The sequence below is a fragment of the Melospiza georgiana genome, chromosome 2 (assembly GCF_028018845.1).
Source record: "Melospiza georgiana isolate bMelGeo1 chromosome 2, bMelGeo1.pri, whole genome shotgun sequence".
Taxonomy (NCBI): Eukaryota; Metazoa; Chordata; class Aves; order Passeriformes; family Passerellidae; genus Melospiza; species Melospiza georgiana.
In genome coordinates, this window is record NC_080431.1 from 22,223,309 (window position 1) to 22,250,219 (window position 26,911).

Here is a 26,911-nt window from a genome sequence, read left to right on the forward strand (position 1 = left end):
AAGTAACAGATGTAAGATGTAATAATGAATGTAGCCATCTCTGTTTAGTAAAATTGTGCATAAACCTCTGGCCTTTTAAGGCCTGTTTATCCTGCTGGAACTTAAACAAAGTCAGCAATAGAAACCTATACTGCTGTAAATATAGCAATGTTTGTCAGATCAGTTAGGAAAACTTTGCCATATTCTAACTGGATTTAATATTGAGACATAGCTGTAGATTTAGAAATGAAGTTCATCTTAAGAAAGATAGTAACTTGTAATTTCTAAGACTGGAAACATACAAAGACATTCTTAAAGCTGGAGGTCGTTTCTTCCCTTAGATTATTTCAAGCTACTTATTTTGTCATATCACTAAAGATGGGAGAATTATATTTGAATATATTTGAAGTGCAGCTTAGTTTGGGAGAATTATATTTGAAGTGCAGCTAAGTTTGTTATTCACTATAAAAACAAAAGTTGAGTTATGCTGGGAAGAACAGAATGGAATTTCTTCATTTACTAGGTATGTGAGTTCTTGTTTAATCCCCTTGTTTTCTGGTTAGTATTAAATTTTTTGTCAATCATTTCTTCTTATTATCATTGCAGGTTTTCTCTTATTAAATCTGAGATAGCCAGTCTGCCAGAGCACACAAAGCAGAAATTATACTTATTAATGATAGATAACAGTAGAAGGAGGAGGGAGAGTGAAAAACCCTTTATATGGTTCCAAAAATTTTGTTTATGCAATACCACAGATTGTTAAATGATAATGGAAATAAAATATCATGTTGTATTGTTTAAGAAGAGATTTATTCTCATATATTTAATGATATTCATTATGAAAATCACACAAAAAACAAACAAACAAACAATTATGCGTTTGCAACTTTTATTTTGACCATGGAAAATGCACTGTTCATTCATCAGTGCAGTCAGTCACATTGTCTTCCCATTTGCATGGAAATGTGAGAAAACCCCCTGAATTTTCTTTTGGTTAAACAAACTTCCCTAGCTCCGTGGGAAGCAGCATTTATGATTCCCACTTCCTTGATTGTGATAAAGAAGATTACTTCTGTTTCTAGGCTAGTGTTTTGTCATGTTTATGAAATATTTGTTTTACAGGGAATAATCCAGATTTAATACTGTTCTGGTTGTTACTGTTTGAGAAGCTGATGCTGATTACATGCAGAACAAGTGATTCATTGCCTTTGTCTTTTTCAGGCAGCAATCGCAAATGAAATCTGGTTAAATCTGGTCTTGAAAATATTGCTAAGAAATCACATTTATTGTATTCTTCAATACTACACAGAAAAACCCCCTCAATATATGAGTTGCAATAAAATTAGTTCTCAATTGTGTTTTACCTCTATAAAAATTCCCCCAAATCATAGACTGAAATCTCTTTATAGGCAGAGTGTTACGTCTTCTGCTTCTGGCAAGTCTTTTCCCTTCTTTTGTTTCATTTTGTGTTGAAGTGACCTGGAATGTGATATTAGAACCTGTTTTCAACTTCTCATAAAATTAATTTACGATTTATGTGAATATAAATTCCATGGAAAATTTTTTTCCAGGACAAGTCCCCTTTTATCTAAACTTCCAAGTGTTTGTAGGATTTCAGAGGTTTAGATCATCAGATAGCTTGGAAGGGTGTGCCAAGGTTTCTTCACATTTTTAATTAAATTTGTGTTTTTCTGCAACTTCCAAGATTTTGTACCTTTTATCAGTGGCTTGAGTCCTGTACAGGCTGTTGTGCTTTTTCTGTAACCAGCACTGTAGAGCCTGTGTGACTCTGACCTGCCTGAACAGCAGTGCTGTTGCTACAGCAGTATTTAATCTTTCTTCCCTTGGCTGGGCTGGTGCAGTTGATTTTATGATCATTTGCAACAGTCTCTGCATGTTGATGCAGCTGTGCTTTATTTAAGTAAGAAAAAACGCAATCTGTAAATAATCTTGACAGCTGTGGTTCATGTAGTACAGAAAACTTGCTGAGGGTAGCTCCTTAGGTAATGAATGATCTTTGATAAATGTCATATATATATGACAGTGTTTGTTATTACTGCCTTTTTATTGCTTTATTGGCATCAGGAGACCAGCTAGGGATGTTAAGGGGTGTAGCCTTGATGTTATTGGCACAGAGAAATCTGGGAAGCTTACAATTGTTAAGAAGAAATTGAATCTGTTTTAAAGTCCTTTCCAGCCTAATTTCTACCCAGAGATTCCTGTGAGAGGCGAGTAACATCCTGCAATAATTATCTAAAGTAAGCTGATTGTTTGCCACTTGTATTTATATGATTCAACAGCTTTAAGTATAGAGAACAGTGTCCTACACTTCTTGTTCTCTATAAACAAGCCTGACTATAGTTAATGTTTAGGGCAAGATGTGCCCTGTGCATCTTTTCAGTAAAAAGTAACCAAATGGAAAGATCCCAAAGGCTAGGCAGCTTTTTTAATGTCTTGTTTATAGTCGTAATTATACTTTATAGCAGTCTCCAAAAAAAGCTTTCTTTTGGAGGGGAGCTAGCTTTATTTTAAAACCTAAAGTAACTGTGCATGTAATTGGTTTTCCACCTGCCTAGTCTTTTGTTTCTAGGAGATAACAAAGCTTTTCCCTCTCATCTTTGTATTCTGGAGATGAACTGCTTCTTCTGGTGGTGAAGAAGCAGGCTGCAGGAATGACTTGTAAAGGAATTAGGAGCACAGGGTATGGCAGATGTTCTGCAAAGGTACTACCCCAGTCTAGCATTTCTTGTGAAGATAGTTGAAATTTTGGGGGAGAGATTCTGAAAAAGGAGTGGGTGAGATTGAATGCAGAGCCATAACAGACATTTCTGCATGTGCTTGGTCTTGCTCATAAAAATTTCTCTCTCCTCTCTTTGGTTTGCTTTTCATTCTGAATTTGATTGTTTCCCAAATCTGAAAGATGGAAGCAAAGTTTCCAACCCACTTTTGCTCTTCTCTTGGATTGCAGTGAAACTTATCATCCCTTGGGTTGAGGTCCAGAAGCTGGAAAGAACCTCCAATGTCTTCATGACGGACACAGTCCGTGTCACCACAGCAAACAAGGAGCGCGACTTCTCCACCTTCCTCAATATTGCTGAGGCTTTCAGGATCATGGAGCAGCTGGCAGATGTGACACTCCGAAGGCTACTGGATAATGAAATCTTTGAACTGGATCCAGGCCTGCAGGATCCTACTCAGATTACTAAGAGGTAAATAGCTCAACTGTCATATGAGCAATAGTGGGATTCATGGTTTGGTGTGTTAGCTGGCTAAGATTTCAAAGCTTTGTTGGATTGGATGCAAAAGAGGCTTCATAGTGTGTTATGGTGTATCCAAAAGATGCATTTTAACTTTATGCAAGATGCATTTATTGACTTTATATTCTTCCCTTAAACAGCATAAAGTTTCAAAAATACTGTTCCCATAGAAGGGAAGATTGCAGCAAGGGATATTTGTCATCTTCCCTGAAGAGCAGCATTATTTTGCTTAAATTTTTGGTAATATGTAGGCTTTCCTAGTACCTTCAGTTCTCTGGAAGTTACTGCTTTTGATCCCATCTGAAACATGGAATTCTCACTAGTGTGATTGCCATAGCCAATTTAGCAAGTAGTTACAGGACTTAAAAAACACAGTTGTGGTATTGCTATTGTCAGCTCTACCCCTCGAATCCCTGAAATGCATCCCTGCATTCCTCTCCCACTACAGAAATGCATCACAGGAAAAGATTGATGGCTGTTTCTCTGCTGGTAGCACAACACACAACTCTGTGTTTTATTTGCTGCTTCGAGAAAGGGGGAGGGAAGCTGCCCTGAGGAATTTTAGGTGGGCAGGATGGAATAGCCCTAACTGGAATTTGCCTGGGGCATCAAGGTTAAGGTGGTGATTTAAAATACTTCTTTTCTGAATGGGATGTTTGTGGAGCAGTTATCTTCTCTTGAATCATGCTCTTTCCTGCTCTTCCTTCCTCTCCCTCTGCCAGGGTTTGAAGGGAATCACCTAGGTGTTGCTTCCTGACTAAAACATGAGGAATGCATGGTATCATTTCCCAAAAAGAGAAACCAGTAGCCATTTTATTGTTTCTGAGGGACATTTTTACAGTGGTGGTGGGCCTATATCTCAGCTAAACACTTCTGCAAAGTTTCATAGTGGAGTTTAAAACAATAAAATGGACTTCCTCTGCAATTTCATATGTACACACAGTAAGGAAAATCAGTGACACCAGGATTTCATCATTGAAGAATTCACTTGAGGTAACACAGTGGTGAGCAGCCATAAACATCTTTGTAGGCTTTTTTAATAATCAAGGTTCCTTGGATACAAGAGCTGCCATTGTTTTTACACTATCTGTGTAACTTGGTTTTTTAACATTGGAGGCTTTTGGCTCAAGAGATGTAGGGATGTTTGTGCTTTAGCTAATGCAGAACATGGCTGTGGTAGGTTGTATCTCAGCCCCTTTCCATGGTTTACCATTTTAAGTTCCTCCTGCTTTTGGGCTGAAAAGTTAGATGCAAGAAGAGAAATCCAGAGATGTAACAAAAACCTGGGGGGAGATATTTTTCAGCATCTACCAATTTTTGTCATTGTCATTTCCCAAAATAGTCTTTGAATCAGGGATACTAACTGAATGGAAAGAAAATAAAATTATAGTTTTAAAGAAAAGCATAAGCTTAGTAATATGCTATAAAAAGGGGCTCTCAGGGAATCATCTTGTGAGTACCTTGTGGCATTTTTGAAGAGCAGTGTGCCCATTAGCGGTCAAGCAAGAGAAACCATCTCACACACTTATTCAAACTGATTCTCTCTCTCCTTCCCTCCAACTAAAGAAGAAAAAAAAGAAAGTAAAAGGAGCACAGGGAGAAGGAAGGATAAAAATATATTTACTGGAGATTTCCTGGTCAAGATGTTCTCTGACTTGTACTGTGACTTGGGATGGCATGGATGATACCAAAATCCCATTTCCTGTGCATGAATTAGGTAGTGGTTGGATAAGTTGCTGTTTCTGGTGCCCTTTGTCCCACTTCAGCAACCACTTTGATGTAAGGTGATTAAGCAAGACTGTAGTTTGAACAGTGGATAAACTGGTTTTTAGTGTTAACATGTTTTGGGGGGAATGTTTTTCTTTTTTGGTGTATGAAGTTCTGATTGCTGCTTTTTTTCTTGAAGCCATTTTAGTACTACAAGAACAATTACTTTCCTCTCAACACGTTCCTTCTAATTGTCATTGTTAGTTCTTGTACATGATTTGGAAGCAAATAATAATCTATGAAAATGAAAGCAGACATATATATCATTTGAACTATTCCAGCTCTGACAAATTAATGAAGTTGTAGGTGTCTTGTGTTTGCTAGACTTTCTTTTGTGAGAGGCTTGTTTCAATATATTTATTTTTATAGAAATACATTTTCAGTGCTGTCACGATCTGTTTATTCTACAGTCTGAAAACCATAAACCTTTGCCATTCCTGAGGCTCTTGGAGTCATCTTACTGAGCAGTGGAGGGATGGGACTCAGAGGGGCCGTGGGATTAGGCACACAGCCTGTGACATAAATTATATCATGGCCAGAGTCAAATAAGTCAGTATGCAATTTTTTGTGCTGTCTAATGAAATTATTATGCACAGAACAATGAATTATGAAGGGATTAATGGCAATGGAGGTAATTGCCATAAAAAGCAAAATAAAGCTGATGTGTTTGGTACCTACAATTGCCATTTTTTGTAGGCATATGTGTGTGCCATAGAATTTTACTGGAACACATATGGTAACTATTTTTTCTTTTTTTTTTTTTTTTTTAAAGGCTGCAGCGGTTTCTGGTATAGGTTTCTTGTACTTCTAATTTCCATCTCTTTCAGGATGTAAAAGTACCCATTTCATTTCTCAAATGTAGTGAGAAATTCTCCAGAGCAGAACCCACAATTTCAAAGCTTTAGTGCTGGTATAAGTAAGGTTTCAACAGTGTGATATGTTTTCCCAGGCTCTAACCACATCAGGTTTTTTTCTTCATGTTTAACTGTGAGTTACCAGTGAGAATGACTTTGCTTCATGTGAAGGCAAAGAAGTTTGTTAACAGTGATCTAAGCTCAATGGAAACTGTTTGAAGTGTCCTGAGTCATAAATGTCACTTCAATCTGCATTTATTCCTTCAGAGACAGAATCTGAGAATGCTTTAAACCTTGAGCAACAAGTAGAATGTGACTAGAAAAAAGTTCCTTTTATTGCATCTCTGTAGCAAAAGGTAGGGTTTGGGTTATCTCTTTGTGATTACCAATGTGATTTTTAGGTTTTGCAGTAAAGGGCATATCAGGATCCATACCAGTACTTCACTGTTCTGTCATTTAGAAGTCTGAAGTCTAACTTGAATCTGCCACACTTTTTGGGTCTGTCACTTTTTGTTCTACTCAGTACTATTGAAGAGATCAGAAGTGCTCACTTTCATTAGAGCATTTTGTGCTCACTTAGAGCAATCATTTGTGTGTTTGGGGGTTGATGTGTATCTTCTTTCTTTTTTTTTTTTTTTTTTTTTTTAAACCTGTACTGCCCTACTTCCACCAGGGTTTTCTTATCAGTGGATTTTAGCCATTCTGGTCACTCTTCCTTGGACATTCATCACTGATGCCATGTGGGGGCAGGTGCATGGTGGTGGGATATAGAATTGCCCCAGTAACCTTGCCAGTTCTGGGACTGCCATGCTGCATCTTGGTGGCCATGAACTTCTGCAGCCCAGCCAGTGTTCCTCTTCCTCCTGTGAGCATGAGGCTGTTGGCTCTTGTTCAGCGTGTGTTCCTTTGTAACATCCAGGGATGGCTCCTGGTGGAGTTCATCTCCGTGCTGCATTTGTGAAGCTTATGATGTACAGCTGAAAATATTTGTAATTTTTTTTTTCCACAACATCCCCTAAATTTATGACTATAAATCTGAATTTCATCCTTTTGTTATGTTCATTAGCCTCTACCTGCCTTGCATCAAGTGCAGGTTTAATGACAGTCTCTTGATCTATCATACAGGTTGCTAATGAAGACATTGAACAGAAGCTAATCTAGGACAGATTCCCAAGGGGGTCCTCTTGATACAACCTTCTAATTTATTAGGAAGCCCTGAAGGGCTGTGTTTTGAGGCACTCTTTTGCAGCTGTCTTGGTCCAACAGTTTACCAGTTCGAGTTTAATTAGTTCCATGAGAGGCTATATCAAGACTTTCATAAATTTTGGCTAAAACATTCATTGCAACTCCTTCATCTACAAGTCTAGTGTTCCTGCTGTGTAAGGGAATGGTGTTCAGTTTACATGTGTCCTGACAAGTCCATGTTGGCTCTTCTCAGATAACATCTCCTGACTTGCTTATAAGAAGCCTTTCTTCCCACATAAATTTAGCAGTTCTTTTAAAAAACAAGACATATATTGTTGGATGTATTATTTCCAAAGTATCTTACTTTCTGGAGTCTTAATAGTAAGAAGAATGTAGTAATCTGTCTCTTGAAGCAAGAGGTCAGCAAGGCTGTTTAGATTTTAGACCGGCTACAAGTGACTCAGCAGAGCTAAAATCTTGCCAAGTTGGCTTCTGCTGGATTTAAAGCACAGAAAAACATTTGCCAGTGAGGACAGCATTTGAAGCATCCTGATGGTTTTAGGCATTTTGTTAGACCTGTGTGTGTTATTGCCTTTAATTTAAAGCTCTTGGAAGGTAATGTGGGGATCATGCACAAGGAGTTATTGCAGTTCAGGCTTGCCTTTCACTTTGAAGTGCTGGAGTTGGAGGCAGTCCACGATCCCATAACACACAGGTTGGGAGCTGCACTCAGAAGGAATTGCTGAGTTTTTTGAAAAGTAGGGAACAAGGCAGTTGCATCTTGTTGCCTTTTATTCTTCTGATGCTTGTGTAAATACTCAATAAACATTATTTTAACATAATGATAGCTTTCCTTTTTTTATTTAAGTACCACTGCAGTATCCTGCATTTGCTTAAAAACCAAACTGACTTGGAAATAGTTAAGCAAGAGTAGAAATTTTAGAACAGGTAGGGGTGCAAGTAGAAAGATTGCATTTCTGTTTGGTGTTGGAGGTCTTGTGAAACTCTAAATGGAAGCTGTGGAACTCGGTGATGTGGCCCATCTTTGTTGTATTATATTTAAAAAATTGCCTGTCTTATTTTAGGAGCTAAATTTGTTTGTGGGTTTTTTAGAGTTGTAGGGTTGGGGTTTTTTTTAACAAAGTCTAATTTTGTTTGGCTGTGTTTATGAAGGGAGACCTTTAAGCCCTAGAATTTGCTTGCTTAACAGGAAATATATTCTTGGTATTCAACTTTAGAATAAAACCTCTTGTTTGAGCCCACAGTGGTAGGTGCTGACAGGATCTTGTCCCTCTGCTACCACGTTTTATTCCGGGATCCCTGTCCCAAGCAGGCTGGCCCATTTCAGCACTTGTGTCTGGGCAGCCCTGGCTGTGGTGTGTTCCCTGTGGTGTCCCTGTGTGAGTCATGGGGGGACAGGCAGTTCCAGGGATGTTGGGATTGGCAGCCTTCCACGGGTGAGTGGGGGTGGATACAGTGCTGGTGAATTTACTTGGTTTCAGATGTGACTGTCATTCTTCTTCAGCTTAGAATCCTGTGGTTTGTTGTCTGAAAGTCCCTGCATGTGGAGCCCACAGCCCCAGGAAATGCAGGAAAATCCTGAAAACTCAGAAACTTCAGATTTTGGAGCATAGGAAACAGTCAGCTCTTAAGTAACAGACATGCATGCCTCAGTAGAGGGCCCACTCTTCAGTGTGAGGCCTCTTTTCACATAAAGGTCAAGAAATCTCCACAACCAAGTAGATGCTGGGGGGCTCTTACCTTGCAGCACAATAGCAGGAGAGCAGAGCTCTACCAGACCTGACTGCAGATGCTATCAGCAGCATTCATCTGTGCTGTGCAGAAATGGAAAATATTTTAGTGGTGAGTTAACTAGGAGGCATATCCTGATCCAGCTTTGTCACAATGGTAGATCGCTGCAGGCACTTATCAGAGTTACTCTCGCTGTGGAATTTCAGCTCAGGAGCAACCTTTTTGTCTTTCTTCACAAAGAGGGTTTCTCTTTGTTCTCTGTGAAAAAACAGGAGACTATTTGCTTTCTTTGGATAATATTATTAAGGAAGATAATGCTTGAGAAGGAAGCAGAAGCTGAATGCTGGTTGAGTGCATTCTGTCTTTTCTGTTGCTTGCAGATCCAGATCCTCCCTTCTCAGGTCTCTGTTCTGGATTGTCTTCCTCCCTGTTTCTTGTGGCTAAGTCTTTTTCTATGGATTAAACTAAACTAAAAAACCCCAAACCCAAACAAATAATTTATTTACTTATTGAGCCAGTGTCTTCATTTGTCTCAACATATATTTTAACAGGGAACAGGGCTGGGGCAGAGGGAAGGTGTCTGCAGAAGGAGGTGGGTGAAGGAGGGAGTGGAGAGGGGATTTACAGCACCAAGGTACCACTCCCTGTTGTGCTTCAGCCCACGCTTTAAATTCTTTCAGTGGCACAAAATCAATTTTTTTTTCCTTTTCCCTAAGGTGAATCATGCTAGGAAAAATTTACTTGTAATAAAGAAAATAATAGAATTTGAGCCCTAATGTTTCTGGAGCTGCTGTTGGTGAGCTAATAGCCATGGCCTGTTCATAATGTAATTGCGTAGTTCTCTAATTTACTGCAGGCTTCTTCATTAAGAAAGGAGACGAAAAATAAGTCCCCAAAGCCAAGTCTGTATAACCATGGCTCAGTAATGAAAGTTTCATTTATTTAAACTTTTCTCTTCACTTAAATGTGGATGGGTGGCTGGAAGGAGGCCAAGTTCAAACTGAGTGTGGCTGGTGCTGTTAATCCCAGCTGAGTCTGTAAGTGACCTGAAACTGTTCTGCATTTTGAAACTGTTCTGAGGGCTCTCTTGCTGATACCTCTGCAAGTTAAGGATTCCATCATGTAAATGCCACCATCATTAACACTTCTGTTACTGACCACTTTGGAAGTAGTCATTGAGCAAATGCATTACTTTTGGGCGCAGGTGCAAGTCCCTGGGGTGATGCTGGTAATGCTACTGTGAAGGGAAACAAGGAACATTAGGCTAATCTCCCTTGCTCAATATGTGTTCATCAGATTAAAGATTTAGTTGTCTCCTGGGCACTGAAATTTGTAACTCTTCGAGTCTGTAAAGTCATACAGCAGCCATAGAAAATGTGTGGTTAAAAAATAATGTAAAATCCCCCAAACCAGCAAAACAGCTGATTCAAATTAGTGTCCTTTCCCTTCCTAGTCACTATACTAGTTGCTTTTGACCTTATTGTTGAACAAGCAGTTATTGAGAATGTTTTCCTTTTAACTTATTTCACAGTTGCTTGCAGAGTGCTCTGTTCACATAGGCACTGAAGATTGCTGTGCATGGTGCTTTTATTCTGTATTCCTTGCTCTTGGTGAGGCCCACAAGAAAAGTTAACCTCACACTGCATGTCCTGACTTTCGGGATCTTGTGATTCGTTCTTGCTGCTTTTTCTTAAGGGATCTTGAAGCCAGAGCACAGAATGAATTCTTTCGGGCCTTCTTCAGATTGCCCAGGAAGGAGAAGCTGCACGAGGTTGTGGACTGCTCTCTCTGGACGCCCTTCAGTCGCTGTCACACAGCAGGGACAATGTATACTTCAGACAGTTACATCTGTTTTGCCAGTAAAGAAAATGGCTGCTGCACTGTGATCATCCCACTTAGAGAGGTAGAGGTTTTTGTTTGTTTAATTTTGGATCCTTATCTGCCTTTTCTACCCTAAGCCTCCACTGCCACTTGACTTACCTTGACAAAGTGTTGTTTGATGAAAAAGAGCAGAATGTTTGTGTGTATCCTGCCTACAGGATGGTTGTACAGCTTGTTCTGGGACTCCTTAGGGCCTGAGCTCCTAAAAATATGGGTGATTCAAAACTATCCTCAAAGTGAAGTATGGACAGGTAATGCAGCAGGACAGAACACTGCAAAACAGAGTCTGCTTGGCCCAAGACTTGGACAGGGCTCCTCTCCCAGCTCCACAAACACATACATCCATCTTGATGTTGATGGAGACTGGCCTGGACCTATTCCAGCAATGCAAAAGCATCCTTGCCTGGGATCAGCACAAGTGTTGAGCTTTCCCTCCATAGACAGCCTTTAACAAACCTATGGGTACTTTTCCAGGCTGTAGGGCAGAGAGAAAGAGGGGATGTTATGCATGCAGTGATGCGCCAACAAGTTTCCATGAAATCAATAGATGAGTTTAAATGAGGGAGAGCACAAGGGAAGGTGGTGGGAGTAGAACAGGAGAAGGAAGATGTCAGCTAACACCTGCCTTATCTGCTGTGGATACAAGGCTGTTATGATCTCTTAATTAAAGCTTTCCTTTCATCCTGGACTAATAATAGAGTAACATCCAAATCATATTGTAACTGTAGCTACTTACCTTCCACTGTTGCAGAAACAGAAAACAATATGAGAACAGTGTTGTATACATAATGAAAATTAGCAAAACAACTGTTTTTTCCCATCTTCAAAGGTGGGAAAGTAAATTTCCTCCTCCACACCCAGAATTCGATCAAGTTGATCCTTTTATAAATATTTTTTTTAATCATACACTCCTTTCTTATCTTTCCCCTCAGTCTGCTGTTTAGAATTGGGCTGCAAAGTAAATTAGGAAAAATAAAAAGCATCTGGGATACTTTTTGGCATCTGCTTTGAGCTTCTGGAGAGACCATGAACTTCAGGCAGTTGGATGTGTTTGATCAAAGAAAGCCAATATGAATAACCACATTTAAAGCATGCATATGAGATGCTGTGTTTTGGTACATGTAGAAGATTTGAATATGTTTTTGTGGATGTGGTGCCTAATATGTTTTCTGTAATGTCTCTGGGAAAGGTAATCAGTATAGAGAAGATGGAGGACACAAGCCTTCTCCCTAATCCCATCATTATTAGCATAAGGAGTAAGACAGCTTTTCAGTTCATTGAGCTGAAGGACCGAGATACTTTGGTGGAGAACCTGCTCCAGAGGTTCAAAGAGGTGAACTCCAGCAACACATTGCACTGCAACAACTTGCAAAATAACAATCAGGTACTGAGCTTTTATTTTATTAATAATTTAATATCCATTATTCCAGTGTCCTGCCTTCTTTGGGAGGCCCCCAAATTGATCTTGAGCCAATGCTTATCTGATGCCACCTTTGAAGACCTAGCTGGTGGGATAGAGGACACTCACAGCATAGTTGTGATTGACATGCTGGGGAGAGCAGGGACTGGGATGAGCAGCTGGGTTGCCCTTCACAGAGACCTTCATAGTTTGGGGGAATGGGCTGATAGAGACCTCACGAAGTTCAACAAAGCAAATGTGAAACCTGGCAAAACAAGCCCATGTGACAGGAGAGGCTGGGAACCGGCTGGTTGGAGAACAGCTGTGTGGGAAAGGAGGAGGAGTCATGAACAAGTTGAGCCTGTAAGTCAGCTGTGTGCTCTTACAATGCTGAGGGACAACCCCATATCAGGTTGTACTAGCAGGATTGTAACCAGCAGGCCATGGGATGTTGCTATTCCCTTTTATTCAGCACTTACAAGCCTGATAAGGAGTACTGTGTCCAGGTTTGACTCTGCTTGATGACACATGAAAAGCATTGATAATTTGGAGTAAGTCTAGTGGAGGGCTATAGGATGGTCAGCGGCTGGAACACATGCTTTATAAGGAGAGGTGGAGGGAGCAGGGCTTCCTCAGCCAAATAGTGGCCAGCTGGAAGATAAAGGCACACTCTCCTTCCATATGCCAGTGGAAAGAGAAGCAGCCACAGCTTCAAGGTTTAGCAAGGAAAAATCTAAACAGATAAAGAGAGATTTCCCGTCATGGTTAGGCAGAACTGAACCAGGCTGCCCAGAGCAGCAGTGCTCTCTGCTTTCTTGGAGCTACTCAGCTTGACTGGGCACAGACTCCAGCAACTAGGGCTGAGGGCTCCTGCTTTGAGCAGGGCATTGAAAATGATAGACCTCTCCAACCTAAATTGTTTTGTGATTTTGTCTTTCAAATCATAACAGTAGAAGACTGTTGGGTATCTTGTCATCAAGGACACTTAGAATTGGCTAACAACTTTTGTTTTAAAGTAACAACCCTTTTCCTGACATGCAAATGAATGACAATTTGTATAAAGTCTTGAGTAAGACCTTTCTTCCTGAAAGGTGTTAAAGGTTTTGATGCAAAAGGCAAAGGGTAACCCAGCTCTGTCTTGAGGAGAGTTGAGGATGTAGTTCTTAGCCTTTTCAGTCATTACCACTTTGATTTGGCATTGCAGAATAGCCTTGCCTTTGGATCCATGTGCACGCTGGGGGATGATGAGCCTGCATGTCTGGGAACAGAGGCTTCACATGGGAAAGAGAGAAGTGAATGTGAAAAGGAGAACAATTACTTGCTCAATGCAGAAGCACTAAGGTCAGACTTTCATCAGTCAGGAATGCCAGGCCTTGATTTTGGAAAGGTATGTAACATTTGGGGAAAGCTGTAGGAGATATAGGTTTTGTTTTTAAAAAGCTAGGGTTATATTCAGACAGATGTTTTTAGTAAAATGGATTCTGTATTGGTTGGAGAAGTTAGATACAGGGCAACTTTTTTATTTGGTTGGATTTTTTTCTTCTCCCTTCATTTCATTCTGGTAAATATTTCTAATTTTTATCGCTGTGTGGTGAATGAAATATGCAAAGTGGGGAAAGTCAAAGTCCCTGGAGCAGACTTCCCATTTCCATTGGTAGTGGAATTTCTAATATGTGAAATGCTTTTGTTTACCAGTTCTCACATGATGTTTTTTATTTTTAATGTATGTTCTTGTTCCCAGTCTAGGGAGCAAATCAAAGAGAGCCTGTGGGATGACCATTTTGTGGAGTATGGCAGAACCGTGTGCATGTTTCGCACAGAGAAAATCAGAAAACTTGTTGCTATGGGAATTCCCGAGTCCTTAAGAGGCAAACTCTGGCTGCTTTTCTCAGGTGGGCATGCTTAGAAATATTGCTGTAGGCATCATCTGATTCTGGAGATGGCAAAACATTTAGGCAAGAAATTTCTCAAGGGCAATTAATGTCCTTTACATGGGACCTGTGATACTGCTTAAGGAAAAGACATGATCTGAACTGAACTAATAAATGCGAGGAAGTACCTGGGTAGATGTGTAAAAGTTTTACCTCAGGATGATATCATATGACATACAGAAGAATCAAAAGAACATCTTTGTAATCTATGTAATTTAAAATTAGCATCATGTTTTCATAAAACAGTGTTAATCTTCAAGCAGCAATTAGATTGTAGCATAAATACTGAGTTAGCCCTAGACAAATCAGATTATTGCAAAATAATGACAGTCTCAAAGTTGGCAGACCTACTCCTGCTTCTTGTTGAATGCTGGCAGGGCTTACAGAAACTGGAGATGGAAAAAACAGCTCATTTCATTGACAGATATGGCAGAGCCAGAATGGGCCTACAGTGTGATCTCAAGTTTAGTCCTTAATCCAATATATGGCATACTCAGACATTTGTAAATGTGGAGCTTTTCCTCCTTGAAGGATATGAGCAGTGCTGAGTACATTTCTCCCAGTAACATGTGAGGGTGGTGAGATACTTGGAAGGAGTTTCCCAGAGAATCTGTGGATGCCCCATCCCTGGAAGTGTTCAAGGCCAGGCTGGATGAGGCTTTGAGCAGCCTGGTCTGGTGAAAGGTGTCCCTGCCCACAGCAGGGGGGTTGGAATGAGATGATCTTTAACCAATACTTTCAACCCAAACCAATACTTCCTGCTGGAGACATCTTTCGCTCAATCAGGGTGTTCTGAATGATGTTGTGTCATGTGATGTCGCTGTCTCAGCTGTTTTATGGCCTGGAAAGGCTCGGGGATGGCCTTGGGCAGCCCGCGCTTCAAAGGACGAGAAGAGGCTTCAGGTTTTTTCTCGGTCTTCAGTGTTTATTAGTTATTTATCTAAAAGATTTTCTCTTGGCCCGACAGAGGTCTGCACAGCAAGTCAGCCATGAGCACACTGAGAGCCCCCGGGGCGGTCACCTATCTTTATACTCAAAATTATGTATACAATATTTATCTATTTCCCCCAATACCTTTTACCCTTATTGACCAGTGCACTTTTAGTAATAACCAATCCCAAAGTGCCACCATCACCACAGAAGATGGAGGCCAAGAAGAAGAAGAAGAAGGACAGGACACGCCCCAATTCCTCCATCTTACTTCTTTCGACCCCCCTGTACAGAAATCTTAAACCCTGTGTTTCACACTCTAATTAACTTATCCCTTCACCATTCACCCAGTGAAATCCTCCCATCCTCATACAGGTGTCATCTCCTGTGTAGGATCAAAGTCCAGCCACCAGACACTTCTGGCAACATTCCAGGACTCCCGAGCCCCCCAAGGGTGGTCTCGGTCTCTCTGCACATCAGTCCTGAGGTGCTGAGATCCCACAATGTGAGCTTTGCTAATACTTAGTTTTTAAGACGTATGTTCTGCTAGGGCTTTGTCTTTTAGGCCTGGATATTCGCAGATCTTGGGGAAAGCCACCTTGCTTATACCCTTCTGAGCAGTAATTCCCTCAACACTTGGGAGTGGATAAGGACGATGCTGAACCCATCTTCCTCTTTCTCCCTTCCTGCCGGCTGCAGACGCGCAGACGGATCTGGCCTCGCACCCTGGCTACTACGTGCACTTGGTGGAGGCCTCCATGGGCAGGTGCTGCATGGCCAGGGAGGAGATCGAGCGCGACCTGCACCGCTCGCTGCCCGAGCACCCGGCCTTCCAGAGCGAGACTGGGATCGCCGCCCTCCGGAGGGTGCTCACCGCCTACGCGCACAGGAACCCCAAAATAGGATACTGCCAGGTGGGGCATGCCCGAGGGATTGTGCTCCCTGCTGCTTCCTCCCCTTCTGGTGCTCTCTCAAGAGTGCTTTTAGTGGTGCTTTTTATAAATAAAGACCTTTTAGTTGGAAAAGTAGATATTTAAATGTTATTTTTAGATATTTAAATGTCATTTTTCCTTGGAAAACAACTACATAGTCTCACCAAAAGGCTCTGTTCTACCAATGATATTTCTTCAGCATTTTGCAAACTGCATTTATAGTTACAGGAAGGGAAAAAATTGTTTCTGATGCTTCTGTTTGTTGAAAAGGGCATTTCTTGGACAATACTTGGCAGCAGTGCAGGGTGAATTGGCCTGCACAGATGAGATTTTATGTAGTGCACTGGGGCACAGGTTTAATGAAGCTTTCTGCCACTTTATTCCAAAACTGATGATAAATGATGAAAGTCATTTGTCTAGCTGGTCAGCTCCCTGAATTCTGATTAACATCAGAGTGGTCCTGATACTGGAATAAGGGGCAGTGAAAGCAGCCCCAAAACATCTTGCACTATCAGTTACCCACTTTGTATCTTGGCAAATCCAGTACTGTGCTTTTCTCCATTGTTTCCTATTGCTCTTACGAATAAGCTTGGAAAACTTGCTGTGCCTGTGGGTTGCAATTATGTATTTGTTGTGTATTTTCTCTTTTTCTTGCTTTTTTTGTTTCCTTAGTTCTTTACATCCTGTTACGCTACTTTTCTTTCTATAAAAATAGCCACAGTTGAGCTCTTGTCAGTAGGATTTGCTGTCACTAACAAATCCCATTTTCTTCTTTGCCCTTGTAAGTCTATGAACATTTTGACCTCCGTGTTGCTCCTGTATGCCAAAGAGGAAGAAGCCTTTTGGCTGCTGGTTGCTGTGTGTGAGCGGATGCTGCCGGATTACTTCAACCACCGAGTGATAGGTGAGCCTGTGTTCCCTGTCCTGCAGGCTGGGAAGGGGCAGCCATGTGGCACAGGGCTGGGGAAATGCTCAGGGTCAGCTGGGGCCCAGACCCCATGGATGAGGTGCTCCTTCTACTTGTGTGCTGTGCAGGGACAGCAGCAGTGGCTGCTCAGATTCCAGCCAGGGCTGGTTTGGTCTGAAGAGTTTGAGCTGCATGATCTGTAAATGCTCAGCTTCACAGTTGGTTTTTTTCTTTCCTGTTGGTTAGAAGGTGGGGACACTTTTGGCTGTTACATAAATAGAAGAGCTTGTGGGTCTTGGCTAGGGGTATGCAGTGTTAGAGACTCAGACTGTTTAAGATGAACATAGGAAAGATCTGCTTTGTGATCTGAACTCTCTGAATTGCCTGGCTGCTGGAGCAGTGCAGGCTTGCATCTGCACTAGCCCTTTGTAATGAGAGCTGGTACAAGTCCCTGTGCCATGCACTGTGTGTGCTGTGTAGTGCTGTATAGTGCTCCTGCATAGTGCCATTATTTTAAAGATCATTGTGCAGACTGCCTAATGCACTGAAAGAGAGGGGCTAAGCAGCATATGTTCTTTGCAATCACTTCCTTCCCTTAAAGAAATGTTTGGTAGCTTTTCCCTTTTTATTGCTAACCTTAGTCTGTAGCTGCAGCATCTGCTGTTACACCCTTGCTGTGGCAGGAGAGGGACCAGGGTCACGTGTGACAAAGTGAGATAGGAGCAAGTCCCTGGCAGTAGAGGTTCTGGGAGCTAGGAATGGTCTGGGCACTCTTGTGCTGTCTGTGGAGTGGAAGAGACACTTGAGAAGATTTCCAGTCTTTTCCTTGAAGGATGGGGTTGTCATATCTCCCTCTAGACACTGTGCTCAGTTTCTGTCTTGTCACTGAACTGGCAAGAAGGTAAGTTAAAGCTGAGTTACTCCAAAGTTTAGCTGGATGCTTAGAATGTTTTGTGGTGCTTTGAATGCCATTGGTATTTTCTGAGCATTGTAACTGTCCCACTTGTCAGAATTTTTCTTGTCTCCAGATATGACTTTAAACTCCTATTTTGATTACTGACTTCCATGTTTGTCTGTCTCCTTCCCTGATTAAAGGAGAGAAACACAGCTCTATCAGTACTCAAGCATTTCTAGATATCAGCAGTGTGCTTTGGATTACTCATAACTTTTTGATGCTTGCTGGGTTATTGTCCTTAAGTGGCATTCTCTGCTACTCATCTGAGTTGTCTCACCTGGCCAGCCATATCCCTGCCTTGAGTTGTTCTTGATTTGTGCTTTGTATCTTGCCTGTCACTTGCCATGGCTACAGCCTACATTGTGTAAGTGCTGAAAGTTTTGGTTGTCCTGTCTCTCTGTTTTCTGGCCCTCTTTATCCCAAGGAAGAAGTGCTGTGTCTCTCTGCTGCCATAGCTCATAGTTCACAGTGTGAAGAGCCAGGAATTCAGTTTGGAAGCTGCCCTGCTCTCCCTGGCTGAGTGGCACTGGTGCAGTTTTACAGCATAGTTCCTTCACTGAGCACAATTTCTGCAGCTCTGCTTTACCCTAGAACTTAATGTGCCCAAATTTGTGCTACTGATTTTCTCCACGCTGCCCCTCCTCTGGTTCCTGTTGCTTGAGTTAGTGTTCTTGGCTCTGCATTTCAGTCGACCTTCTTTTTGATTTGCAACCAGCTCTTGTCTAAACTTTGTGTTGTTTCTTCCTGCATAACACTTCCAAGACCAAACTTTTCCTCTTTGTGCACCCTGCCAATACGGTTTGTCCAAATTTTGATCTCTCAATAACTTTGGTGATCTCTGACCTTGCTACTCGTCACTGTGCTTTTCCTCTGCAGTGTCAGCCTGTAATCTCTGCACTCCAAACAGCTACCAAATTAATGACCTTGGTTATACAGGCCTTCTTAGCTTCCTTTTGTCTCAGACCTTTTCTTTATAACTTTCAAAATCTTCTATTTATTTATATGTGTGTTTAGTTAGTTAGAATTTTTGCTTTCAAAACTTAGGTCCTACTCAGCCTTCTTAGTTTTATCTCCCTCCTTCAGCCTTGCCAGCTCTGACACCTTTCATAAGCTTTTTCATTATTTCACTGCTTGCAAATGGGAAAAGCCTGCAGGGAGGGCTCCTTCTTCAGGAATTCCCTCCATCCTTCTTGTCTCTGCAATGCATAGAGGAAATTATAGGCAGATAGGTGCAAGATACAAACAGGTTGTGTATGGGTTAAGAGTGGTGGCAAGGGTCAGGCATATCCTATTCTCAATTACCATGACTTTTTCATCTCCTGCATAAACCAGCAGGGCATCTTACCCCACTTTACCTGTTAGACTGTCATCAACTTGACACTGTATTTCTTGAACCACTGAAAACCTTATTTCATTTCTCTGATTTGCCTTTTCAGTCCTGAAGATGTCATTTATCTTGCATCTAAGGTCATCATTTTTCAAATGCATGCCCTGGTATTTTCCTACCTCATTATGGTCTCATGCTGTAATACAGATTCATTTGTTCAGATTTCATGAAAAATGAAAACATATGAAAAAATAGAAAAGTCCATTTAAATACAACTGTTTCACTTTCATCTACAGTGGCAGCACTTTTTATAAGAAGGTCTGTGAAAGATCTGGGCAGTGTTGCATGTTCCTTTTAAAGCTCTGGTTTTGCTCGTGCTGTCTCTAAGTCTGGAATGATCTATTTATATATGTCTTGCCTATCTGTCTCTGGCTTCCTTCAAATACCTCTAAATCCAGCTCTGTTTTTTGGGTCTGTGTTAACTATGGCTATTAAATTGTTTGCATTAAGCTTATTAAAAAACCCAAACAAAAATTGCCCTCTGTTGAGTAACTCTAGTCTGTTTTTCTCCTTTTCTTCAATCTTATGGGAAACTTTTTCTTCAAAACATCATGCTTGATGTGTTTCTTAGAAGCTTTTTGGATGACCATGGGCTTTTATTTTTGATTTGTGGTGCTGTAATGTTTGTTCAGTCACCAGCAGAAGCTCTTTTGGCCTGATGTGAAAGGTTCTAAGACAGAGAAATGTCTTAGCTATTTTTTTCCCTATGAATTGGATGCAAAGCCAAAAGATGCTGGCTCTCTGCCACAAATTGTTCAGGTTATATTCTGCTTTTGAGCAAGAGAAGTTTTGAGTGCTAGGGATATATATGTTTCAGCAATTAAAATTGTGTCCTAATATTAGCAGAATATGGACTGTAAGAAAGAAATTAAAAAACTTGAAAAGAAAGACAAAATAATTGAAAATCTAACTCCATTTTGTATTCAGGAGTATTTTTAACTTGCAGTGTCTTTGGTCAAAGCCCTGATGTGGCAGATTTGGTTTGTAGACACAGTCTACTTCATTGAGAAGAAACGACATTGATTCTGTAACAGCTGCTGACAAAGCAGAACTGAACTAGTAGCTAAACCAGAGCCCAGATCTGCTCCTTTGGAAAAACTGGTTGGGACAGTTAGGAAATCTTTTAGCTGGGCATTGCAGAAATCTTTTGTTCTTTATGTGTAGATACATATGCTTGTAAGTATATATTTGTATGTGTGCATGTACTTTCCTGTAAATACTATTCTTCCTGCCTGGTGTGTGTAGGTATATCTGGACTTCCATCCTACATTTTCTCATTCAGAGCAAAACCTTTCCTGCCCACTTCCTTGAGTACATACATCAGAGAGGAATGTGTACTGTCTTATTTTTACTGCATACATCCCAAGTGGAGCAATAAAATGCTTTAAGATTGCTTTTGCTAGCACTTAATTATTATGTGCTTTTGTAGCCAAGACCAACAGCTGCTGCTATTGCTGTTTCATTGCACCCTAAAGGCACTTAGGAGAATTAACACACTTTTTGCAGAAAGTTGTACAGTAAGGTTTATGGACACAAGGGTTGGGCAGCAGGAGGATAATGGCATTTTTCATTGTAGATGTGTGTGTACCTTTCATGTTTAAATTTTAAGAAAGTCTTGCAGTTTACAGTTGACAGCAGTGATTAACTTAAAAATAATTTTTTCCTGTGTCAGTCCTGGCTAATGCTGTTCCTTTATAACTTGTAGGTGCTCAGGTAGACCAGTCAGTGTTTGAAGAGCTTATAAAAGAGCAACTTCCAGAGCTGGCTGAACATATGAAGGATCTGACAGCCCTAGCTTCCATCTCTCTTTCCTGGTTCCTTACCCTTTTCCTCAGCATCATGCCCCTGGAAAGTGCTGTGAATGTTGTGGACTGCTTCTTCTATGATGGCATCAAAGCCATTTTCCAGCTGGGCTTGGCCATACTGGAAGCCAACGCTGTGGATCTGTGTAACAGCAAGGATGATGGGCAGGCCCTGATGATCCTGAGCAGGTATGGCCACACAGGAGTGCTGCTTTCACCTCAGGCCCTTCTGCCCTAAAACAAAGGCATTGCTCAGTAGGCACCAGGGCCCTTGTGTGTCACCCTGCTGCTGCTGCTGTCGCAGTGTCTGCCTCAAACAATGGCTTTGCACGTCGGACGAGATGTCCTGTGAAATTTCCTGGCACTCCGAGAGCTGCATCGCCTGCGTCAGCGTGCAATATTTACTGCTGCTCTCCGTGCCTTCCCTGGACTGACAGGCTTCCTGCTCCAGACTTCAAGGAGACAGGAGTTTTCTTCCTTGGGCAGCATTTAGTCATTTGGCTGGCTTACTGTTCCTCAGATGAGTAATCACAAGGGCATTTTTGAAAAGTCTAGCTTGCCCAAAACTCAATTTATTTCTAACTCTGAGCCATAAGGCCTACTGCATGTTTGAATTGAGAAGAGCACAGTGCAATGTGATCTGTGTTCTTATACATTTCCTCTCTTCAGGTTTTTAGAGCATGTCAAAAACGAGGAAAGCCCTCTGCCACCTATTGGTAATCACCATGCATTCTTCAGTGATGACCAGGAACCCTCTCCAGTGACTGAAATAGCAAACCTGATTCATGACTCCTATGAGGTAAAAGAATTCTTTGTATCTTCTAGTCAGTTAAGTTAGAATTTTAAAGAAGAAGGTTTGATTCACTTTAGATGCTTTGAAAGTTAATACACAACTTTACAGATTCCATGACTGAAGTGCTCTCATGCACAAGACTAGGTGTGGTATGGGTACCTAGATGAAATATAGACTGTGTATGCTTTTTCTTCAAGGTCTCACTGCACTTTAATATAAGTATATTTCCAATTAATACAGGAAATAATAATAATACAGGAAAAAATAATACAACACAACACAAATAATAAACTTCTGTTCCTGTCTTACAGAAATTTGGAGACCACTCTGTGGAACAGATAGAGCACATGCGCTACAAACACCGCATCCGTGTCCTGCAGAGCCACGAAGATACCACCAAGCAGAACGTGGTGAGCAGGCTGTTGCTCTGACTGAGGTAGCTCAGCATTGCCTCTGGAGACACAGGTTTAGTTTATAAAAAGGGGCCACCAGGTCTTGAAAGATCATTGCTGACTCTGCAAAAAGCTCTGTCCTGGGATGCTGAGGGTTTTCCTTTGGCAGCCATGTGCATTATTGTAGTTTAGGGTGGCTTTAAAGTTCTGAACAGCTGCAGGACTGTCCAGCCCAGCACCTTATCTGACTGTGGCCAGCCCTTGGCGGATGCCTGGGGAAGAGGAGAGACAGCACCATGCCATGCCTCCCTGGCCTCTGTGACCTGTAGCTTAGGGACTTCCTGTCTTTGTTTCTAATGGCCCTTGAGGGATTTCTCTTTTCATGGATCTGTCCAACTGGTGCACCTAAAGAAGGAGGAAACAGCACAAAGATTTTTTTAATAGTGGTTTTCAGCTAAGGACAGCTCGTGAGTCTGCCTGTGTCGGTGATGTCACTAACATGATTTTCTTTCTTTTTAAGCTCCGAGTTGTCATCCCAGACGTTTCAATTCTTCCTGAAGATTTAGAGGAATTGTATGACTTGTTCAAGGTTGGTCTCCCTGAAAAGCAGGGGATGCACCTCATTGAGGCTTCTTTGGGCATAACTTCCAGCTGTTGCTTGGCAGTGCATCAGTACCTCGTATCCTCTGCCTGGGCTGTGCTCCCTGGGTGGGATCCTGCCATTTTGTCCTTTCTGTGGTTGTGCAGTTCTTAAAGAGGAACAGCAATGTACTGATTGTTCAGAGAACTGCTCCTGAGAGCCTTTCTAACTTTCTGCTTGGAAATGGTCCCTGACAAGCTAGCTTCTGTTAACTTTCACATGCAGAATAAATTAAATATTATGTAGCTGTGCTCATTGGGAACTTGGCAGTGCTTTTAAATCTTGTTCTCTAAATGCTCTTTAAAGGCAGACTCTCTTCTCCACGGGGGGGAAAAATCCTAAACCCCACAACCTTGTGTCCTTGCCATTTGTTCCAAATTTTCTCACAGGTTTGTTTTTCTTTTTTTTTTTTTTTTAACTAAAAGCAGTTTCAGTTCCTTTCTGTCAAGCTGATATTTGATAAAACACACAATAAAGTTGGAGACAGGGACATCTATGCTTGTAGAACTATACTTGATTTAGAGGTTCAAGTTGTAATTATTTCCCTTAATGGACCATTTCTTCTGTGTTCATAGCCATAAATACTGAGAAAATGGCTGTGGTATGTTGTTAGTGTTGCACAGCTTTGTCACCAAGAGCAGCTGTATCCTGCCTCCATTAGTGGTTGTAAGATGATGCTGCTGGGGCTTGTTCTTCAGTGGTTTTGATCTTTGACTAGCTTCCCCTAATTTCATTTTCTGCTAGTGGTTCCTTTTTTATTTCCCTTGCACTCCCAGGGACACAGCTTGCTTAATTGGGACTCTTTATTTTGCCTGTCCCTAACAGAAGACTAATGCTACAGTATCCATATGGAGAGGAGTGAGAGAGAATAAATGAGCAGGCCAAGCCTGCGCTTACTCCACATTTTTTACAGAGGTGACCCTCTGTACCTTTGGCTGCTAAGGAACATCCTGGGTCAGATGTGATAAAACAGTTTCAGTAGCCCACTGATTTTTTTTTCAAGAATCTGCCCTGTCTCCCTTCATATTTATTAATTATCCCCTGGAAATTGTGAGAGGGGCTGGCTGCTCGGGTGAAAGATTTGCTTTTTCTCACAAGAATGGTCTTGGTATCACGATGACATCTTGCAGAGCAATTTTTGAGCATGTTCCAGTGCAGTTTGGTGTGAATGCCTTTTCCTGCTGCCCTGCCCCACAACAAGCGCTGTGTGTGTCCCTCTCTCCTAGAGGGAGCACTTGCTGAGGTGCTACTGGGCCGGCGGCAGCGCGGTGCCGGAGCGGCACGACCCGAGCCGGCCGTACGCCGAGCAGTACCGCATCGACGCCCAGCAGTTTGCCGGCCTGTTCCGCCTGCTCTCGCCCTGGACCTGCGGGGAGCACACCGAGCTGCTGGCCCACAGGACCTTCCGCCTGCTGGACGACAACATGGACCAGCTCATCGAGTTCAAGGCGCTCGCCAGCTGCTTGGGTACCGGCTGGGCCGGGGGCAGAGCTGGGGTTGGCACAGGGGTAGACAGCAGTGGTAAAATGCCATGTAACTGGCACAGAAAATGGTTTTTACGGCTTGTATTGTTGTCATCTTACAGCAGGGGTTCCATACTGTTGACTCCTTATTGCAAAGGTTTCATACATTCTTGGTGTTTCTTGTGGGCAGTTCCTCCAAGCACTGATTCTTTCTTCTTCACAAAGGTAGCCAAGTGACTCCATTTCCCTTCTCAGCCAGCCACCCCACTCTTTTATAGCACTCTTCTTCTCATTGGTTACAGCTGTGGCCTGTTAAAGTCAGGCCTCTTCCTTATCTTTGTTAATTGGCCCAGCTGCAACTCCTTTAGGGGTAAGATTACTTTCTACACTGTCTTTATTTTCTTATATTCGATCCCCCTACGTGTAATTCCTTGCATCAGTGACCTTTACTGATTCTTTTTGTGTTTCAATCATCTGAAGTCAATTGGATTTAAAAGACAGCCTGAAGACGTGATTGAATGTTGTATTAGAATATTTGATTTCTCAGACAATAGTAATTTTATTGAAAATCTTGTATGAGTGAAGAATTATATTTGGGTCTGTGCAGAATGCTGGTAAATCCTCTCTACTGAGCTGTTGCTCTGAGTATACCTCTGAAATCTCAATGTAGCTCTTTGAAACTGCTTCTTGCAGACTTAACCTTACACAGCTGACTGCTGCCTGCTGTGCATGTTGGCAGTAAGCAGAACACAAAAAATCGGGCCAGCAGTGACTGAGGGCTATGCTAGGGTTGGTCTTGAGACCACCAGCTGTCCTGATAGGTAAAACTGCCTGTCCAAAATCTGGCTGAGGAGAAAGTGGCAGATCTCAACGGATGTCTGACCTCATGTGGAGAAAAATGAAATTCAAAGCTTCAGTAAAAATCAGTGATTTTGTATTCTTTGCACTTAGGATTTTTAGATTTTTTAATGTGAACACTAAAACACCCTGTATTCTCTTTTTATTTGATTCTTAGAGGGATACAACTTTTAATTTAAAGTTCTCCACAGTATTTGAGTGCATTTGAAAGTTTAGAATCTAATTTTTACTGGTCATTGAAAATGTGAATTATATTACATGTGAAATAGTTACCTCCTTTGGGTTTACCCTATAGAACAGCAGTGAGGGCTGAAGGGGAGAAATACTATGTAAGAATATCATACATATGAATATGTATGATGTCCCCAACATGATCTGTCTCCTCCCTCGCATTTCTGTAAACCTGTGGCAGCAAACAGCCTTTCCTAGATTTCCCTGCCACCCTCCTTGATATTTTTAAATGATGCTGAAGCTCCACAGGGTGAGGTGCTCCCAGTCTGTTTCACAAGAACAAAGACCAAACAGATGGCTGTCACCTGCTGTTCCTCATTGACAGGCACAACATGAAGTTAAACACTGGCCATATGTTTATTGTCCATGTAAACAATAGTCCTTTGTGCACAGAGACATACCTGATTTATTTTAAACTGTGGAAGTAAATGCTCCAGTTCACTTCCTCCTTGTTCTTTACTTTCCTTGCAGATGTTATGTATAATGGAGAAATGAATGAAAAGATAAAGTTACTCTATAAGCTGCATATCCCACCAGGTAAGAAATCTTTCTTACCCATCAGGTAAGAAAGAAAATTAATAACTCAGTTTCCCAAAAAAATCTCTTGTTTTGGGGAAAAAGCTGCTTAACTTAATGAACAACCCCATCTTGCTTCCTTCCAGCTTGGAGCATACAGGATGTGCATTTGTAGTTACACTCGCTGCATTTTACAAATTACTCTGTTAATTACAAATGGAACCTTTTTGGATGAAATGTATAGATTACAATGTCAAAGCTCACACATCTGCTGCATTCAGAGATCTTCTGCAGTCAATTCTGTGGTTACTTCCAGACAAAATACAAACTGAAATAATGTTTTTGAGTGGCTTGTACTCCATGTACACTAGACATCTCCTTGTATATCCTGATCCAGTTTTGATTAGGTGACAAAATTCTGTGGTAGTTCCTCTGTGCAAAGTTTTTAATTAAATGTGCAGTTCTTGGCAAGCTTCCAAGTGCAGCACCTCATCTTACAGGAACATTTTACAGCATGATTCAATGATGTTCCTTGATGTTCCTTGCACAATTACTTCGCTTTCATCAAGTATGCAAAATATAGAAAAATAAATTACCGTTATGTCTAATTCAAAGGATTAAATTTGTCACATTACTTGGATAGCTCTCACAGAAAATGAACGAGACAGCCAGTCACCATTAAAGAATCCTTTGCTGTCAACATCAAGACCACTGATCATTGGAAAATCAAACGGTATGTCCAGAATGGCTCTCTCACGTGAGTGCATGAGATAACCAACTTTCCACTTGTGATCCCTACCATGTTATCTCTGCTCTCTGGGGTTTATTTGGAAATGTAAATTTACTCCATGACTTGAAAATTAATTATCCTTTTTATGTCTGCTCCAAAAAAGGTGATGCAGTAGATTACCAAAAGCAACTGAAGCAGATGCTGAAGGATCTAGCCAAAGAAAAGGATACTAAAACTGAAAAGGAATTGCCAAAAATGAGCCAGGTATGTACCTCAGAGGCTGTACTGTTTTTAAAGAAGTGTACTGAAAATGAAATTATTGAATTCAACAGTTAGGCTCTCTCTCATGAAGTATAACTGCAGTACAACT

General features: G+C 41.4%; 1 protein-coding gene across 3 annotated transcripts in view; it reads left to right on the forward strand.

The window, feature by feature from the left end:
• The window catches only part of TBC1D8 (TBC1 domain family member 8), a 50,083-nt gene that overhangs the window by 20,654 nt on the left and 2,518 nt on the right, over positions 1 to 26,911 (forward strand). For 2 of the 3 annotated variants that reach the window (XM_058044410.1, XM_058044418.1), the window contains exons 5-19: positions 2,948 to 3,188; positions 10,490 to 10,697; positions 11,865 to 12,059; positions 13,279 to 13,461; positions 13,816 to 13,966; positions 15,635 to 15,849; positions 16,654 to 16,771; positions 20,822 to 21,107; positions 21,588 to 21,717; positions 22,023 to 22,121; positions 22,624 to 22,692; positions 23,970 to 24,210; positions 25,767 to 25,832; positions 26,455 to 26,544; positions 26,705 to 26,805. In XM_058044410.1, the coding sequence (XP_057900393.1) occupies positions 2,948 to 3,188; positions 10,490 to 10,697; positions 11,865 to 12,059; positions 13,279 to 13,461; positions 13,816 to 13,966; positions 15,635 to 15,849; positions 16,654 to 16,771; positions 20,822 to 21,107; positions 21,588 to 21,717; positions 22,023 to 22,121; positions 22,624 to 22,692; positions 23,970 to 24,210; positions 25,767 to 25,832; positions 26,455 to 26,544; positions 26,705 to 26,805 (2,393 nt within the window). The remainder of the gene's footprint in view (positions 1 to 2,947; positions 3,189 to 10,489; positions 10,698 to 11,864; positions 12,060 to 13,278; positions 13,462 to 13,815; positions 13,967 to 15,634; positions 15,850 to 16,653; positions 16,772 to 20,821; positions 21,108 to 21,587; positions 21,718 to 22,022; positions 22,122 to 22,623; positions 22,693 to 23,969; positions 24,211 to 25,766; positions 25,833 to 26,454; positions 26,545 to 26,704; positions 26,806 to 26,911) is intronic. The other variant, XM_058044426.1, reaches the window with a different exon arrangement.